Raw genomic sequence first — 21,314 nt, 5'->3', positions numbered from 1 at the left:
GAAGGTGGATGTAAATTAGGGGATGATTTGTGAATAATGAAAGATTGGAGCTTTTTTTATTTTGTGAACATTAAAATTGTATTAACATTATGATGGACATTAACGTTCATATTCTGAGACTTCTTTTTACATTTGCAGATGTTGCAAATTTTGTGGACCGAGGGTTGAAATGTTAGGGAAAAATAAAATAGAATTAGTACAATTTTAATTTATTATTTTAAAAAAATTTTACTTAACTTAAATGTTTTTCATATAAATCAATAAGGGGTTAAATATACATAAATAAAAATGTTCGTCCTCATTTATAAGGGTGATTCAAAAATAATAATATTAATATTTGACAGCTTCTAAGCAACTTTGAGTATAAATATTTTATAGGGATATTTACAGTCACCCCAGAAAATTAATATCAATCTTGAATTTAATATCACATGTTAGAAAAATTGTTGAAAAATCATAGGAGTGAAATACTTCGCCGGTGATAAATCCAAGGGTGAAAACTCGAGGAAAAAAGTCAGGAAGGTCAGAACCGCCCTCTTCCGTACTTTTTGACTTTTTCGTCGAGCAAGCACCCACACGACCCAACAAAAGGGAGTCTGAATGAACCGGAAACCCGCTTCATCCTCACCCTTGTCCCTTACCTGTTCTCATTCTGAATCATGCTCTCCGAGCCATCTACACAGTTTCCTTCGGTAAAATTCACGTATCACATTCCTGTTTTACGTGCTTGTATGCGGGTCATTTTGAACCTGCAGGTCCATTCTCGTTTCTGAATTTAATATCGAATTTGATCCGACTTATGTAAGTTGTTGAAATTTTAGTTTGACGGAGAATGTCAGAGGATTTTTTTGTGTTGAAGGTGTTTATGAGGGTTGATTTGACCCGTGTGCTATGGGAAGTATAATTGTGGGGTTGTAGTGTCGGTTGAGGTTGAAAGTGACGATGAAGATTTAAGACATGTCAGGACTGTAAGATATTTCCGGACTGCAAGATATTCAAAGTAAATAAGAAACATTCAGAAGTTTTGAGTTTTTCAGCAAAGCACAGGTTTTTGTTTAATATATAGACTTAGTAAAATATTAGAGGGTGAGATGGATAATTTATGTGAACTTTTATGTGATGAACTTGTTAAATGAACGCTTGCTAAATGATATCTTGTTAAATGATCTCTTGTTAAGTGAACACTTCAATGGTATTTTGTTAAATGACCTCTTGTTCAATTATATTTTGTTAAACGATCAATTGCAAGGGACTTGTTAAATGATCACTCATTAAGTGATCACTCGTTAAATGATCTCTTGTTAATTGATCACTTCAATGATATCTTGTTAAATGATCTCTTGTTAATTGAACACTTCAATGGTATTTTGTTAAATGATTTCTTGTTCAATTATATTTTGTTAAACGATCAATTGCAAGGAACTTGTTAAATGATCACTCATTACGTGATCACTCGTTAAATGATCTCTTGTTAATTGATCACTTCAATGGTATTGTGTTAAATGATCTCTTGTTAATTGAGTATTTCAATAGCATTTTGTTAAATGACCTCTTGTTCAATTATATTTTGTTAAACGATCAATTGCAAGGAACTTGTTAAATGATCACTCATTAAGTGATCACTTGCTAAATGATCACCCTTTACACGATCTCTTGTTAATCGATCACTAGTTCAATGGTATATAATTAAATAATCTCTTCTTCAATTGTGTCTTGTTGAACGATCAACTGCAAGAAGCTTGTTAAATGATCACTCATTAAGTGATCACATGTTAAACGATCACCCATTAAATGATCTCTTGTTATTTAATCACTTGTTCAACGTATTTTTATTGAATAATCTCTTGTTCATATCTTGTTAAATGATCTCGTTAAACGATCTTCTATTAAATGATCTCTTGTTAAACGATCTCCTATTAAATAATCACTTATTAAACGATCGCACGTTAAATGATCACTCATTATTCGATCACCCACACACAACTTCCCTCAATTATCTATAAAACACGCAACTTTGCAGTCATACAATTCAAATAAAAAGTGAATCCCATATCCAGGTGACATCGAATAAGATCCAAAAAAGCAAGTACATCCAAATAAGATCCAAAAAACAAGGACAGAATTTCAGGAGCAGAAACGGTGTGTAAACGTCGAAAGGCCGAGTACGCTAACCCAGTTTACAAGCATCGATAGAATCGCGAGGGAGTGAGACAAAAGGTATCCAACAAGTCTGACGCGAAGGAGAAGGACAGGGAAAAAATCGAAATGACACGGTAAAAGCACCGCTAATGCCCTTTCACATTAACACTCCACGTAAAGTATGCTCTCGGTGTAAAAAGCCCTGATCGATCGAGCGATCCGATTGGTCGGCTCGCGGCGAGGGTTGAAATCAACCCCCGACACGTTTCGCTAGGGTGATCCTCGACGTACCGTGCTCCCATTGGCTCCGGACAAGCCACGCCCATTCGCAAACTTACCCCCGTTTTCGACCACCGACCGATCCTACGTGCATTACCACGATTCACGAGCGTTCCTCGAGCGTTTCGCATTTCAATAAATTCTTATTCGAGCTTCCGCTACGCTGCACTCACGGTCTTCGAAGTAGATTGCTGTTTTTCGTTCGGGAACAAAGAATTTAGATAACTTTGATTTGTGGAGTTATCTTTAGATTTGAGGACCTTTCGGAGGAGTTCTTTTTGTTTTTCTTGGAGGGTTGGGTAGTTTGGTTTTTGGGAGATTTGCTTGAAAATATAGGGAAATATTTGGAGATTTTTGGGATTTTTAGGTAGGGGATATTTCTAGATATTAATGGATTGAGTTGTATCGGTAGGTGGCGCAAGTTTTTGTGTTTGTAGGAGTTTATGGATTTGTGTTTGAGATTTAAGTCTCAAATTTCCAATTTCTCAAATTTCCAATTCCTCAAACTTCCAATTCTTCAAATTTCCAATTCCACAAATTTTTAATTCCTCAAATTTCCAATTTCTCAAATTTCCAATTCCTCAAATTCCCAATTCCTCAAATTTCCCATTTCTCAAATTTCCAATTTTTCAAATTTCCAATTCTTCAAGTTTCCAATTCCTCAAATTTCCAATTCCTAAAATTCCCAATTTCTCAAATTTCCAATTTCTCCAATTTCCAATTCCTCAAATTTCCAATTTCTCCAATTTCCAATTCCTCAAATTCCCAATTCTTCAAATTTCCAATTCTTCAAATTTTCAATTTCTCAAATTCCCAATTTCTCCAATTTCCAATTCCTCAAATTTCCAATTCCTCAAATTTTCAATTTCTCAAATTCCCAATTTTTCAAATTTCAAATTCCTCAAGTTTCCATTTCCTCAAATTTCCAATTCCTCAAATTCCCAATTCCTCAAATTTCCAATTCCTCAAATTTCCAATTCCTCAAATTTCCAATTCCTCAAATTCCCAATTCCTCAAATTTTCAATTTCTCCAATTTCCAATTCCTCAAATTTCCAATTTCTCAAATTTCTAATTCCTCAAATTTCCAATTCCTCAAATTTTTTAAATTTACAATTCCTCAAATTTCTCAAATTTCTTAAATTTCCAATTCCTCAAATTTCACAGATTTCTAAAATTTCTCAAAGTTCTCAACTTTTTCAAATTTCTCAAATTTTTCAAATTCCCCAACTTCCTCAAATTCCTCAAATTCCTCAAACTTCTCAAGTTTCTCAATTTTCTCAAATTTCTCAACTTCTTCAAATTTCATAGATTTCTCGAATTTCTTAAATTTCTCACATTTCCAAAATTTCAAAATCCTCAATAAATCACAAATATAATAAAATACAAGATGCTACTGTCAAGCACGTGTAACTGTTCTAAGGGTAGGTAATACATTATTAATAATATATTACATAAGTAGGGTTGTTCTATTTACATAGATCTAAGTACCTGACACAATTGTAACACAATATGGAGACATAATCCTTCTCAATTCAGTTCAACCACAAATAATAGACTCACCGATTATACTTAATATCTAATTTGAATTGCTATAGAATCTACATTGTAAATTATGTGCAAGTATAATAATATTCTATTAACAATATATATTTGCAAATAATTAAATCTAATCTCGTAACTGTTAATGTAAAATTTAAATTCAGTACAAACATCTATAAATTTAACAATAATGAAGAAAATATACATTTTATTTGCGTGTTCTGTTATTTATATTATTTTAATATTTCAACAATTTACTATTTTATTATTCATTGTTTCACAATTTTATTCTTTTATATCAGTGCTCAATTTTCCTAATTTTCACTGTGTCATAAAATAATGTATTATTCCTTATTGTTACGGAATCAAATTTTCAAATAATAAATTACAGAGAAAATACTTAAAAAATACCTTGAACGCAAACTAAAACAACGTAGTTAACTTCGCTAGAATTATTCTTAACCTCAAATTCTGAATAAAATGCAATTGAAATCTTAATCAGTTGATCCTCGTATGAAGTAGTATCCTCTTGATCCTCATATGAAGTAGTGTCCTCTTGATCCTCGTATGAAGTAGTATCGACTGGATCCTCACATGAAGTATATCCTCTTGATCCTCATATACATACACATCATCGGCAAGAAACAGTAAATGCAATTATAACCTTAATCACGTGATCCTCGTATGAAGTAGTATCCTCTTGATCCTCATATGAAGTAGTGTCCTCTTGATCCTCGTATGAAGTAGTATCGACTGGATCCTCAAATGAAGTATATCCTCTTGATCCTCATATACACATCACCGGTAAGAAACAGTAAATGCAATTATAACCTTAATCAATTGATCCTCATACGAAGTAGTATCCTCTTGATCCTCATATGAAGTAGTGTCCTCTTTATCCTCGTATGAAGTAGTATCGACTGGATCCTCGCATGAAGTATATCCTCTTGATTCTCAAATACACATCACCGGTAAGAAAAGTAAATCTAAATAAATAAGTATTGAAGAAGTAGTACGAATATCCGAAATCACAGCAAAGCATTTAAGATCGATGATTCGCAAGAGCCTCGGGGGTTAAGGAAGCCGTTGGTCGGCGGTCGAGATCGGGTGGTAATTCGAGTCGGGGTGGTGGAACCGGCGTTCGAGGGGTGAACCCGGAATCTCCGCCCCTGCGAAGATCCGCCCTCGGCTTCGAGGGTGCTTGACGGGCAAAACTGCTCGGAGGTAGGGAACACTAGCCGTCAAGTGCTCGTCGAGGACACTCAAAAACTACAAGGAGAGCTCTTCACTCCCCAGAACGAGTCATCTACTTATTCGGTCATTAACCGATCGGCAATTTTAAAAAGTGTGTGCACTGTGATTCGCGATGGACGGAAGTGACCGGAAGTGACTATAGTGAGGACAGATAGTGGAGCAAGTGATAAGGTACGAGAGTGAAGAGGTATTTTGAGAGATTTGAGAAAAGACTGGGTTAATAATGTACTGACGCCTTCACGACAAACGTAGCAAAATGGCGGACAAGAATAAGATACTGCCCTGGCCGCTGCTATCGTATCCTACCAGTCTTTTGAATCAAGTCTGGTACAACCAGCTTGCTTTCAATAATAGGTAACATGAATATCGTGTACGATAGCTTTCTAGTTTTATGCTTATGGCATGCTCTTCGTTTTTATGCAATTTCTTTTGGGGTTAACACGTGATGCAATTGTTGAAATGTGTCTGACTCACGTTTTCATTACGATTCAATTTTGTGTTTAATTTCAACACCAATGATTGTCATATAGAAAATTTCCCTAATATTTTAACATTCCTATGTCATATAGAAAATGTCCCTAATATTTTAAAATTCCTAATAATTAACATTCTTTGCTTGTCTTAATGTTACAACAATAATTAAGTCGCCATGCTGACGCACTCCTTCAGAAAATAAATTAAGAGGTTAAACTATGATTTTGTTGACATTGATTTGATTATTGTAAGACGAAGAATGTATAAATGTGAAGGATAGCTTGAATGTCAGAGGGTTGGAATTATAATTAAAGTCGAATCATGATGAAAATATGTTTGTCGTATTTCAACGTGTGTCACATGTGGACATCAGGCAAAATAATGCAAGTATTATAGTTTTATATCGTCGTCAATGATGAATCATAACTAAATAAATAATATGAGTAAAAGTGTAAGACAAATAACAGTGTATGAAATTAATGTTGCACTTTTAATGTTAAATTAATAGAAGTAAAAAATGTTTCATTCTCAACATCTTAACTCCAAAATTCACAAAATGACTTCAACTCAAGTATTAAATTTGCAATTATTTATAAAAGAATATCTTTCATCCTCAACATCTTATCTTCAAAATTTACAAAATGACAACTCAAGTATTAAATCTGCAATTATTTATAACAAAAAATGTTTCATCCTCAACATCTTATCTTCAAAATTTACAAAATGACTTCCACTCAAGTATTAAATTTGCAGTTATTTATAAAAGAAAATGTTTCATCCTCAACATCTTATCTTTAAAATTCACAAAATGACAACTCAAGTATTAAATTTGCAATTATTTATAAAAGAAAATGTTTCATCCTGAACATCTCATCTTCAAAATTTACAAAATGACAACTCAAGTATTAAATTTGCAATTATTTATAAAAGAAAATGTTTCATCCTCAACATCTTATCTTTAAAATTCACAAAATGACAACTCAAGTATTAAATCTGCAATTATTTATAACAAAAAAATGTTTCATCCTGAACATTTTATCTTCAAAATTTACAAAATGACAACTCAAGTATTAAATTTGCAATTATTTATAACAAAAAAGTGTTTCATCCTCAACATCTTATCTTAAAAATTTTAAAACTAATTTCAACACAAGTATCCAATCTGCAATTATTAATAAAAAAAATGTTTCATCCTCAACATCTTATCTCTAATATTTCCAAAGTACCTTCAACACAAGTGACTTCAACATACTTCAACACTCGATACACAATTAAGTATAAAAAAGAAGTATTCATTGTCAATATAAATGTAAAAAATGATTCAAAGAACGCGTGTAGTCTAAATACAGATAGGGAACTAGAGCGAAAAAAAGTTACTAGGGAGATTCATTGATAATTTTACCGATAATGTTGTCTGGTAATCGAGCGTAGATCTTGATGGCCCTCGAATTCTTGCACGTGGCATCGGCGAGATGTATCGTGGCTTATCGAAACGAGCATCTGTTCGATTATCGATATCCTTGAGTAAAATCAAGAACGGAGCAATGTCGATTAAACTTTGCATGTTGATCGTAGACAAACAATAATTAAAAACGATAGAGACGTTAAATGATTAATTACATGGTCGTTTAATTAAATGGTGTAATCGTTGGTGACTTCGATGCTTCTCAATTTTCAAATTCATTAAATTATTTATGCTTTTTGGTAATAATAAAATTTTGTAATAATTGGTGACTTCGATGCTCTTCAAGTTTGATATTAATTAAATTATTCATACTTTTTGTTAATAATTAAATTGTGTAATAGTTAGTGACTTCAATGCTCTTCAAGTTTGATATTAATTAAATTATTCAAAATTTCTATTAATAATTAAATTGTGTAATTAGGTGACTTTGATGCTTTCCACTTATCAAATCTCTTAAATTATTAAAACTTATTTTTATTACAAATTTCAATCAAATTATTCATTTGTTATTTTTGAGAAAATTGTGTAAATATTTTTATTACACAGAAAAATTGTATTTCCAGAAAAATTTAATTGAAGATTTTGTTTGTGATAAAGGATGAATAATAACAAAGTTCAATTTAATGAAAAAGTTGGTAAACTCATTTTCGTTTCTTGCTGAAGTTTCTTCATTAGACTTCGTCTAGCTTCCCAAAATTGAAAAACTTTAGAATACTGCTAGAAATAATTTCCTTGCACGAACTTCACTTCATATTTTCTCTGGAAACTTTGCCTTATGCTAGCAATTTTTATGCAAATCTTAATTGGAACTTGGAACAAACAAAATATAAGAATAGGCAAATTAGAAATTCTTAAACTTCCTTTCTACTTATTTGAATTTCAAAATTTGATTACAATTTCTAGTTTCACGTTTGGAAAAAAATATCAAAGCATCAGTAACGTCCCCATAATTTTTATTTCTTATATTTTCCACCAGTTTCTTAGACGTTCAATAATGACACGATAAATATGACAAATATCAATGACAGAAGAAAATGGCAGATAAGGTGGTTCGGTGATGTTTATAAAAGGATTTCGCGAGTCGAAAAGTCGTGCACAAAGGTCGGTTTCGTAGCAAATCAATCCAATTTTGTAAGTTAGCCGGCGGCATGGAAACGTCGGTGACGAGCGTCAAGAAGCCAGCGGGATACTTAAGACCCGATTAGATGAAATCTTTCTCGTGAAAGGACACGCAGCTCGTGGGTACCTGCAGTTTTCCTGCCAAACAACCTGTTCACAGCCACAGAAACGCGCTTCAGAACCTTGTAGTTTAAGTCTAAGGTTTAAGCCAAACGACCTATTATCGCGGCACGTTCTTGTCTGTCGATAAAGATACCGTAACCTGCTACTAAAGTGCTCTTTCTGTTTTCTAGTTTTTGGGGAATTTTGAAAGTTTCGAGAAATTGGGGGTTTTGGAATTTGGAGAATTTGGGGATGTGGGAATTTTGGAATATTAGAATTTGGGGATCAGAGGAATTGGGGTCTAGGAAATTTGGGCATTTGAGAAATTGGAGTCTAGGAAATTTGGAAATTTGGTAATTGGGGCCTAAGAAATTTGAGGATTTGAGAAATTCGAGTCTAGGAAATTTGGGAACTTGATAATTTGGGGATTTGAGAAATTGGGGTCTAGGAAATTTGGGAACGTGCTAAGTGGGGTTTAGAAAATTTTAGAATTTGGTAATTGGGGCCTAGGAAATTTGAGGATTTGAGAAATTGGAGTCTAGGAAATTTGGGAACTTGGTAATTTGGGGATTTGAGAAATTGGGGTCTAGGAAATTTGGGAACGTGCTAAGTGGGGTTTAGAAAATTTTAGAATTTGGTAATTGGGGCCTAGGAAATTTGAGGATTTGAGAAATTGGAGTCTAGGAAATTTGGGAACTTGGTAATTTGGGGATTTGAGAAATTGGGGTCTAGGAAATTTGGGAACGTGCTAAGTGGGGTTTAGAAAATTTTAGAATTTGGTAATTGGGGCCTAAGAAATTTGAGGATTTGAGAAATTGGAGTCTAGGAAATTTGGGAACTTGGTAATTTGGGGATTTGAGAAATTGGGGTCTAGGAAATTTGGGAACGTGCTAAGTGGGGTTTAGAAAGTTTTAGAATTTGGTAATTGGGGCCTAGGAAATTTGAGGATTTGAGAAATTGGAGTTTAGAAAATTTGGAAACTTGGTAATTGGAGCCTAGGAAATTTGAGGATTTGAGAAATTGGAGTTTAGAAAATTTTAGAATTTGGTAATTGGGGCCTAGGAAATTTGAGGATTTGAGAAATTGGAGTGTAGGAAATTTGGAAACTTGGTAATTGGAGCCTAGGAAATTTGAGGATTTGAGAAATTGGAGTTTAGAAAATTTGGAAACTTGGTAATTGGAGTCTAGAAAATTTTTGAACATATATGTAAACACCTTGTTGAAAAAATATTAAATAAAAAATATTCAGACATTTTTATATTATGCTTAAGAGAATATTTTTGCATGGGAAGTAATCATATAATACAAATTATTTTTGCTTCTTTTAATTTTGAATGTATGTAGAAATTATCTAATAAGAAAATTATGTACATTAACCTTGATATTTTGCTACTATGTGTCCTGAAATGTTTCAAATTTTTTGACGAATGAATTTATAGTGCTTCATTAGTATTGCAATTCAAACGATGTCATCAAACAATTATTTAATTTGTCCTTGGTATTGTGTTGTTATAGAATATTGGAGAGCATCAAGATGCCAAGGACAGGCTTCCACATCCATGACATACTGCAGTTGGACTCTAAGCCATCGCAGGAAGAGACTGAAGTTCAAGGTAAAAATCTCCATCATTTTAAAATTAATAACAATACTTGAGTTGGATCACTAGATCATAGAAGTAATGAGTAAGACAGTAGAGTTGGAGCAATAGATTGTAAATTTACACCAATGCTGAAAATAGTTGGACTCGCATACCGATTAACAGAATTAGATTAACAGAGTTAACATTAGTCTAACATTTTGTATACTTGAATGCGATAAAAATGGTGAAATTTTTAATTAATAGGTAGCACAACAGTTCTGCCAAGCACGAACGATGTACCGTCGGCGTACCAGCAGTTCTTCGAGCACACGACGGCCATGTTGCAACCGGCGATATATGCGAATTTAAACAGGGGCACGTTACCGCCACCACCACCTGGATTACTAGGGTGGCCCACTGCTCCGACGTTACCCACCACCTTGCCTCAACCCTTGGAAGAGGTGAATGGTGAGTGACAGAATGTTAATTAATACCTTCGTGAGTCATTGATAATGTGCGGTGTTCGTCAAAATCAATATTTAATACTTTCATTTTTTATCAGAATCAATGTTATGATTCTTCATCAGCATTCAATATTTCAATTCTTTGTTAGAATCAATAATCTTCATTAGAATTAACATTCAATACTCGGTCTCTTCACCAGAATCAATAATCTTCATTAGAATTAACATTCAATACTCTGTTTCTTCACCAGAATCAATAATCTTCATTAGAATTAACAATCAATACTGTATCTCTTCACCAGAATCAATACTCAGTAGTGTAATTCCTTATTAGAAAGAAAGAAGTTCCTTATAAATAAATTAGACAAATTTGTTCACACTCTTCTTGAACAATAAAATTCAATATGACCATTGCTAGATTACATGATGTTGCTGTATGTACAATTCTACAGCATGATACTGTTATGTCATTATACAATTGTATCCTACAATCAGTTAGCAAGATCATACAATTTTTAAAAATGTTTTAACAATTTTACTATGTTTTAACTGTGATCATACAATCTTATCTTACTGCTTCCATCATCATTACATAATGCTGTTTTTTGAAAATCATATAATTTTCCCACACGTTGCAGTTCCACAACCATGCAATTTTATTATAAAATTTTATAAAATCATACAGTTCTTCCATTTCACATTTACATATAAAATTCAGCTGTTACAAAAGTGACATATAAAACAACATACAACTATGTCGACACACAAGACTACATTTTTAATAACAAACATATACATTTCCCCAAAAACTTCTCAAAAAGCACAATACTAAAGGATTAGAAAATAGTCTTCGAATCCTACAAAAAGCGAATCTCTTTCTCAGTCTACAAAATTCACCGGTATAGAGAAATCGACAGGAGAGAGTATCCATAAAACCCGTGCAGAAGATCCGTTGATAGAGGGGCCCAGCTCGAAAACCCTTATTTATTTAACACCCTACAATTGGCCCGCGTCGGCTAAGCAGGATCTAATGGTCCTATAAAAGGTCCTTGTGGGTCCTGTGTGCCGATTGGCTCGAACACTGGAACAGATGTCCCTTGGAGGGCAGATGCATGTTGCCCTCGATGAATCGAAATTGTCACGCCCAAAAAATACTCTGCTGGCCTATCCCATCTTTTCATGTCTTCTCTTTATCTCTTCCTTTACTGATTTTTCGCTTTCTCTATATATTTTTCTTGGTACAGGATAGTGTACAAGGCTAGTGTAGCAAGGGTGGTGTTTCAAGGGTAATGTTATAAGGGTAGTGTTGGACTGTTCTTTGGAGAGGGTTTTTTGGGGACAAGTTTTAGGGTTTTTTGAGAAATTGTTGAGAAGGTAGAGTTTTTTGAAGTTCGAGGGTGGGGATTTGGAAGATGGAGATTTGAGGAGTTGGAGATTTGGGGTTTTTGGGATTTTGGGGTTTTGGAGATTTGAAGGTTTGAGAATTTGGAAGTATAGGAATTTAGGGGTGTAGAAATTTGGGGGGTTGAGATTTTGGAAATATAGGAATTTGGGGGTGTAGAAATTTTAGGGATTGAGAATTTGGAAATATAGGAATTTGGGGGGTTGAGAATTTGGGAATTTAGGAATTTGGGAATTTAGGAATTTGGGAATATAGGAATTTGAGGGGTTGAGAATTTGGAAATATAGGAATTTGGGGGGTTGAGATTTTGGAAATATAGGAATTTGGGGGTGTAGAAATTTGGGGGGTTGAGAATTTGGAAATATTGGAATTTGGGGACGTAGAAATTTGGGGGAGGTTGAGAATTTGGAAATATAGGAATTTGGGGATGTAGAAATTTGGGGGGGTTGAGAATTTGGGAATTCGGGAATATGGGGACGTAGAAATTTGAGGGGTTGAGAATTTGGGAATATTGGAATTTGGAAATATTGGAATTTGAAAATTTTGGAGTTTGGAAATCTTGGAATTTGGAAAGCTTGGAATTTGGAAATCTTGGAATTTGGAAATCTTGGAATTTGGAAATCTTGGCATTTGGAAATCTTGGAATTTGGAAATCTTGGAATTTGGAAATCTTGGAATTTGGAAATCTTGGAATTTGGAAATTTTGGAATTTGGAAATCTTGGAATTTGGAAATCTTGGAATTTGGAAATATTGAAATTTGGAAATATTGAAATTTGGAAATCTTGGAGTTTGGAAATCTTGGAATTTGGAAATATTAGAATTTAGAAATCTTGAAATTTGGAAACGCTGGAATTTGAAAATATTATAATTTGTAAATATTGCAATTTGAAAATATTGAAATTTGCAATTTTCTGAATTTGTAAATATTGTAATTTGCAAATATTTTTATCTGAAAATATTGAAATTTGCAATTTTCTGAATTTGTAAATATTGTAATTTGCAAATATTCTAATCTAAAAATATTAAAATTTGCAAATACTGAAATTAGTAAACATACCTATTTAAAAAATTAAAAATTTCAAAATCCATATACGTCTATTTAAAAATGTACACCCTTAAATCATTTCAAGCTTATAAATTCAAATCGTAGAACTTTCAACAATTTCCCAATCAATTATAATTGTAATCACAAATAATTTTCATGCAAAAATAATAAAATTGAAAAAGTAGAAAATAATGGAGGAAACATGTCCGACATTTAATCCAACAATATTATGATTAGAGATATGTTAAAGTGGCAAATATCACGGTGGCCGAGAGACACGCTAATTTAATGTACAACTCGGAATCCCCTGTCTCGGTTTGGCATACAATAGTCTTTGTGAACGATTCCTAAGCCTGGTTAGGGGAGGGTGTGAAGCAATATACAGAGCGCTTGATACCCTACTGCACCCCATGGGATCGACTGTATCATTTTCACGGGAGATTAGGCTGTAGTCGCAGTCTCGTCGTGATTTCAATTAGACACTCGCTATGGCTGTGTCTTTCGAAAGATATCGCTTGACGATTAATTGGATCCTTGTTCGAGAAACTGCTATCAAGATTGATGCTTTCGGGAACACCGATTCTATCGTTTTAATCGATATGATTTCTTGGAATCGGATATTTTGGTTGAAATTAAATTATGAAAGTAAACAGTGATAAATGATATAAGTGGAGAAATAACAAATTAAATTAGGAAAGTAAATAATGAAGTAAATGATGAGTAAATAATGAGGTAGAAAATAAAAAAATTAAGTAGCAAAGCAGTAAAAAATAAAATAGTATTATTTCAACCCTAAAGCATTTTTTGAAACCAAACAATTTTCAATAAAACTAATTTAATAATTTTCATTTCATAATCATTTTTAATGAGTAAATAATGGGATAGTGAATAAAAAAATTGACTGACAAAGCAGTAAAAAATAAAATAGTATTATTTCAACCCTACAGAATTTTTTGAAACCAAACAATTTTCAATAAAACTAATTGAATAATTTTCATTTTTTAATCATTTTTAATGAGTAAATAATGAGATAGTGAATAAAAAAATTGACTGACAAAAACAGTAAAAAATAAAATAGTATTATTTCAACCCTACAGAATTTTTTGAAACCAAACAATTTTTAATAAAACTAATTTAATAATTTTCATTTTTTAATCATTTTTAATGAGTAAATAATGAGATAGTGAATAAAAAAATTGACTGACAAAAACAGTAAAAAATAAAATAGTATTATTTCAACCCTACAGAATTTTTTGAAACCAAACAATTTTTAATAAAACTAATTTAATAATTTTCATTTTTTAATCATTTTTAATGAGTAAATAATGGGATAGTGAATAAAAAAATTGACTGACAAAGCAGTAAAAGATAAAATAGTATTATTTCAACCCTAAAGAATTTTTTGAAACCAAACAATTTTCAGTAAAATTAGTTTTATAATTTTTATTTTGTAATAATTTTTAAAAATTATTCTGGTCGTTCTTTTTTTTTAAATTATTGATGGAGAGGTTCTCTGAAATCGTATAGATTGTAGATTGAAAAAAATCAATACAAGGTTACATCTGCCTGCAATCATCGTTAAAGGGTGTAATGCAGCTGCAGTTCGTTCTAGTCATTTACGGGATGACCTGGTTAGTTTCTTAAATGACCCTCATCGATTTTCGAAACAGAATGAATGCCAACCGTGTAATTACGTGTAGACATACTATTAAATGCGTGTTAGGTATATGTATATATAGATTTTATGGCTTTTTATAAAATTCACATTGTCAATACTTTTATCAAAATATTTTGATTTTTATGAAGATATTAATGTTTCTATTAAGATGTATGAATGGTGAAAGTTTAAATTTCAAGAGCAGTAAGTTATCAAGTTTCCAACATACTAAACCTAACCTCATCACATCTCAAGCATTGCAAATCTAACCTCATAACATCTTAAACATTGCAAGGTTTGGACTTGTTAAATTTCAAAAGCACCAAATTTCTCAAATTTCAAATATTCCAAAGTTCAAACTTGTTGAATTTTAAGAGTTCTAAATTTGAAACATTCCAAAATCCTAACCTTCCAAATCTACAACATTTCAAATTCTCAATCTTTCAGATTTCAAATACTCTGAATTTCTAACCTCTCAACTCTGAAGCATCTCAAGGTTTCTAACCTACAAATCCCAAAGTTTGCAAAGTCTAACCTCCCAAATTTCCAGAATCCCATAATTCAACCCTCAAATCTCAAACATCTCCATCTACCAAATCTCCCGACTTTGAAGCATCCCAAAATTGAAACCTGCAAATCCTAAAACTTGCAAAGTCTAACCTCCCAAATTTCCAAAATCCCATAATCCAACCCTCTAACCTCAAATATCTCCAACTACCAAATCTCCCAACTCTGAAATATCCCAATATTGTAACCTGCAAATCCTAAAACTTGCAAAGTCTAACCTCCCAAATTTCCAAAATCCCATAATCCAACCCTCAAATTTCAAACATCTTCATCTACCAAATCTCCCAACTCTGAAACATCCCAAAATTGTAATCTGCAAATCCCAAAAGTTGTAAAGTCTAACCTCCCAAATTTCCAAAATCCCATAATCCAATCCTCTAACTTCAAATATCTCCAACTCCCAAATCTCCCAACTCTGAAACATCCCAAAGTTCTAACCTGCAAATCCTAAAACTTACAAAGTCTAACCTCCCAAATTTCCAAAATCCCATAATCCAACCCTCAAATCTCAAATATCCCCATCTACCAAATCTCCCAACTCTGAAACATCCCAAAGTTCTAATCTGCAAATCCCAAAACTTGCAAAGTCTAACCTCCCAAATTTCCAAAATCCCATAACCTCAAATATTTCTAAATCCCATCCCACCTTCTCAAACCTCAAACATCTCTAAATCCCAGCCAACCAATTTTCCAAACTTGGTTAGAAACCTAACCCTAAATTTGAATCCTAACCTAACCTAATCCTCCAAGACCCCAAAAGATCAGTCTCCACTGAACTCATCTCACCCTCAGATCTCGCCCTCACCCTCACGCACATCTTCTTGCTCTACTTACAGACCATTCGGAAGCTTAAACCAACCCACTAACCGCGCCACTTTCGCCATTGCAGTGCTCCAGCAGCCCGACTCGACCAGTCCAACCATCTCCGACCTATCATTCCCGCCAAAACAAGAGAACAACCACGACTGCAAGGAGGAGGAGTCCGCGGACTTCGAGGACGAACAACAAGCGAACGAGACCCAGCCCCACGAAACCGAGCACAAGAAGAGGAAGAGACGAGTGTTGTTCTCGAAGGCTCAGACTTTCGAGCTGGAACGACGTTTCCGTCAACAGAGATACCTGAGCGCGCAGGAGAGGGAACACCTGGCGTCGATCATTCGGCTGACGCCCACGCAGGTGAAGATCTGGTTCCAGAACCACAGGTACAAGACGAAGAGGGCCGCCACCGAGAGGGTAGAGGCTGGAGGAAGCGGATGTTCGCCGAGGAGAGTCGCGGTGCCGTTGCTGATCAAGGATGGGAAACCTTGTCAGTCGAAGCTGATGGAACCTACTTCTTATCCTGCGGCGGGACAAGTACCCATGCCGCCGTACATGCAGAAACCGTACTGGTGGTAAAGGGTGGACTGGGATGTCGGGACATTTTGGTTGAGACTTTGATTATGGGGTGGTTATGGAATCGGGTGGAAGGCGATCATAGGTGGAAGGTGATCATAGGTGGAAGGTGATCGCAATGGAGTTTGTGAAGGACTGATGTGACGTTTGAGATACTGGGAATGGGTTATTGTTGAGGATTATGGTGATTGGATGTTCATGGAATCTGCTGCTTCGGTTGTGATCACGATGGGGTTTGTGACGTCAAGATACTAGGGATGCGTTACTGTCGACATGATGGTGATCAGATATTCATGGAATCTGCAAGGCTGCTTCGGTTGTGATCACGATGGGGTTTGTGACGTCAAGATACTAGGGATGCGTTACTGTCGACATTATGGTGATCAGATATTCATGGAATCTGCAAGGCTGCTTCGGTTGTGATCACGATGGGTTTTGTGACGAAGCGATATGACGTTAGAGATACTAGGAATGGGTTACTGTCGACATTATGGTGATTGGACGTTCATGGGATCAGCTGGAAGGTTCTGATCACACTCATGAAGTTTGTGATGGTTCGAGCTACGGAATGGATTGACTATGGCGAACTGATAGTCACAAGATTATTTGGACGAGACTCTGTGATCATTCTCATGATTTCTGTGGCGTTTGGACTTTCGAGAATTATGACAAGTGATCACAAAATTGTCTGGACTCTGTAATCATCCTGATAAATTTTGTGACGTTTGGCATGCTCAAGATGGACCTTCAAGAATTATGACAATTTTATAGTCACAAAATTGTCTGGAAGACGTGGACTCTGTTTGTGATCATCCTCATAGATTTTGTGACGTTTGATATGCTCAAGATGGACCTTCAAGAATTATAACAACTGGATAGTCACAAAATTGCTTGGAACGATGTGAACTTCGATTGTGATCATTGTGACAGATTTTGTGATGTTTGACACCCTCAAGATGAACCTTCAAAGACTATAACAACTGGATAGTCACAAAATTGCTTGGAACAATGTGAACTTCGATTGTGATCATTCTAACAGATTTTGTGATGTTTGACACCCTCAAGATGGACCTTCAACAGTTCTGGCAATAGGATAGCCACAAAACTATTTGGGGATTGTGAACTTTGTGAAGCATCATCCTGATCAGTCTTGTGATGCTTGGTGTACTGGAGATGAACTACCTTCAACAATTATGATAATCAGATCAGCATCACAACATTCTTCACACATTGTGAACCTCGTTTGTGATCCTATTCATGGAGTGGGTGACGTTTGGAACACTCAAGTTACATCAACGTTCTGTGACAACTAGATGTTCACAAAATCGTTTGGATGGCTTGCGAATCTGGTTTGTGATGGACTTCTGGATTTGATGACTTTTGGAACACTCAAGACTTCTCTATTATGGCTAGCTGTTCACAAAATCGTTTCGATGATTTGTGAAGCTGCTTTGTGATCGTACTTACAGATTTGGTGACGTTTGAACATTCCATAATAAGCAACATTTACTAGTATGGTAGCTAGATGTTCACAAAATCGTTTGAATGGCTTGTGAACTTCGTTTGTGATCATACCAAAGAATCTTGTGACATTCGGACTACCTCCATCAATCACAACAATTAAATATTCACGAAGTTCTATCGAAGATCTATTAACTTCATCGAAAATTGTGTTAATTGATTTTGTGATGCTTGTGACGATCACAAAGGACAACTCTCAACAACTATAACAACTGTCACAAAATCCTTCTTAAGCTTCGTCAAGAATCACATTTAATCTTGATACTTGTGACCACTCTGAAAGTTTAACTAGATGATCACAAAACTTCATAAAAAGCTTACAAACTTCAACGATCACTTTTGTGATATTTGAGAACATTGAAGATGAAAGTTACATAATCGTCAACGATCATAAGATAACATAATCACAGAATCATTGCATAATCGAGGATCATAGTGATGGATCTTGTGACTGTGGATGCATCAAGTGGATCATTATCGACTGCCTAATCACAAGGTCGTCTGTAAGGTCTTGTGCTTCGTTGAAGATCACGTTAACGAATCTTGTGATGTTTGTGAATATTCCAGACACAAGTTGTCGACAAGATGCATTGTCGACGATCATAGCGATTAACCTATCACAAAATCGTCGGGAAAGTTCGTGAATTATATCATCTTAATAGTTTTGTGATGTTTGTGAAGGTTCAAGAATTATGATTGAATTATTACAAGCTGAAAATCTTGTAAACTTGATAGAGAATAAATTATCTGAATTTTAAATAAATTACTGAAGTTCCAGATAATTTTTTTAAATTCTAGAGGAACTTTAAAAAATTTGTGATAACAACAATATAATAACATAAATCTGTGAACATTGCTATCATACTAATAATAATTTATAAATAACACTGTTTGCAACAATTTAAAGAAAAATATAAATTTCTACCCCTTCACAATAATCGATTTTGTGAACGGTTAACAATAAAATTTGTGAATGAAAAATTATCTTTGAAAACAATAATACACTTAACTTAAAAAATATTTGAATAAAAATTCGATAAAAATTAATCAGTAAAAATCGAAATGATCGTCGACAATGAAATACGATAAATTACAAACGTACAATAAAATATATCAACAATGAACGAGAAAATAAATTATCAAGAGAAGAAATTGCTAGTAAGAGTGTTAAGGATCAAACGTATTATTAGAATAGATGACATAGAGTCTGGAAGAATGTTAACAGAATAACGAGAATTGTTTATAACAATTACAATTGTCTCCTTGTTGTTTAGCATAAAAGAAATACTGCCAGATCAACGACCATCACGAGACACGACTCGAAATTGAAAGAATGTGTCCTTTCCGTTGTAGAAATTTTTAGGGGTGAAACCAAAGATATCTGTGTTGAATTCGATCAACATATTCCACTTATTAATTAATGTCGATGTGAATATCGTGGAATTTCAGATTTTCGTTCGAGAATTATTGATATCAGTGTATATATAAAATATGAAGTTCTTGTCGAATGATTGGGGGGTGAAATTCTTCTTTGGAGTTTTAGAATTTTATGCAGGTCGATTTTTTATGGTATTTAGAAAAATAATTGAAATATTTTCATTTTCAATATTTTGGTACCTGGTGTTTTTACAAATTTTAATATCGTTTAGATAAAATTTTATTTGTTTAAGCATTTAATGCTGGCAGGGTGAAAATTACTCAGTCAAGATAAAAATGAGTTTGATAAAAATTTGTCGAGAGAAAAATTTGATGAAGTCAAGAGAAAAATTTGATAAAAATTTGTCGAGATAAAAATTAATTTTTCTTGGATTATTATTAATTTTACTAAGATAATTTTCCTTGAGTAAAAATTAATTTTTCTCAGTCAAGATAAAAATGAATTTGATAAAAATTTGTCAAGAGAAAAATTTGATGAAGTCAAGAGAAAAATTTGATAAAAATTTGTCGAGATAAAAATTAATTTTTCTTGGATAATTATTAATTTTGCTAAGATAATTTTCCTCGAGTAAAAATTAATTTTATCAAAGAAAAATGTAGAATTCTAAAGTACAAAATTCTCGTTTAGAATTTACCTATTTCTAATTTAGAATTCTGAAAAATTTCTTAATTCGCCTGAAATTCTAAGCTCTCGAATTTTAATTCGAAAGATAAAATTTAGAATTTTTATGGAAACTATATAAAATTCTAGAACGCTAAAAAATCTCTTCATCCCCAAAATAGCGACATTTTACATAAATCTGTATATTGTAACGAGAAGATAATATAGAACCGATAGATAATTATTATAAATAAAATAAGTAGAATCTGTCCTTAGATTCTCTGTCTTCTTTTCACTCGAAAGTAGAAGTCTTCTGAATTTCAACAATATGGATCATAAACATCTATCTAAGATGATAAAAATTAATTTGCACTGTGCTACTTTGTATCATTGATATTCGAAAATATTTCTTCTCTTATTATTTCGGATTTAGATTTTAAAAGCCATCGATGGCGATCAATGTGAACGGAGGCCAGTATACATCTTAACATTGGAACAAATTAATTTATTTATTTACAGTATCTTCAATTTTCAATTTTGTGAGAATTTGACGTATTCGAAATTTGCAACATTTAAAAAATTTTTTAAATTGTTTAAGAACCATTTGAATTTGCTAGAAATGCATACTATAATATATTTCAATTTTGCTAAAAATTTCAAAAGTAATTTTATAAAATCATTAAAGTTCGCAAAATAGATTTTTGCAATAATTTTTGTTTTGATATATGAAATTGCAAAAATTGGTTCTAATGTTGAGATGAAATAACACGATTTTGTGTATTATTGCACTCGGATGGTTTGGTTCAAATAGATTAGATGAATGGAGAAAACGAGCCACATAATGTGATTGTATAGAAAATAGTGAGAGGTGTGAACAGTCAAGAGATCCCAGTTTATCGCCTTTAATTAGGTAGAATGTAATTATATCGATAGGTTGTATATATGTACATTGTGTATAATACATAGTAGTCTAATATATCAGATAGATATTTAATAAAATTGAATCTTAAACGAATCGTGTTTCAAATCATTTTCCTACACCTTATTTATATTACAAGACTGAAATTGTTCTGAAATATGTTGCAAGGTTTTTTTTTTGTTAATTTTGGTATTTTTACTGTTTTAGTATTTTAGTATTTTAGTGGTTTACTACTTCAGTATTACAATATTTTAGTATTTTACTATTTTAATATTTCAATATTTAACTATTTTACTTGTTTAGTATTTTAATATTTTAATATTTTACCATTTTATCATTTTACCATTTTAATATTT

At 33.1% G+C, this 21,314-nt stretch overlaps 1 protein-coding gene across 2 annotated transcripts; it reads left to right on the top strand.

Annotated features, from left to right (window-relative positions):
• Window positions 1–4,292: 4,292 nt before the first annotated feature.
• LOC100882499 (uncharacterized) lies at window positions 4,293–21,054 on the top strand. Of its 2 annotated transcripts, none has more exons than XM_003699528.3 (4): window positions 4,293–5,566; window positions 9,888–9,985; window positions 10,217–10,420; window positions 15,978–21,054. In XM_003699528.3, exons 1-4 carry the CDS (start codon window positions 5,469–5,471, stop codon window positions 16,481–16,483), a joined length of 906 nt encoding a protein of 301 aa, XP_003699576.1. In that variant the 5' UTR covers window positions 4,293–5,468; the 3' UTR covers window positions 16,484–21,054. The 2 variants fall into 2 exon arrangements, with proteins under 2 accessions (XP_003699576.1, XP_076395614.1); XM_076539499.1 differs by having other exon boundaries at window positions 4,294–5,383.
• Window positions 21,055–21,314: the final 260 nt, after the last annotated feature.

The sequence above is a fragment of the Megachile rotundata genome, chromosome 14 (assembly GCF_050947335.1).
Source record: "Megachile rotundata isolate GNS110a chromosome 14, iyMegRotu1, whole genome shotgun sequence".
NCBI lineage: Eukaryota > Metazoa > Arthropoda > Insecta > Hymenoptera > Megachilidae > Megachile > Megachile rotundata.
Note: the sequence above shows the minus strand (reverse complement) of the source record. Positions and strands in the feature narration are given on the sequence as shown.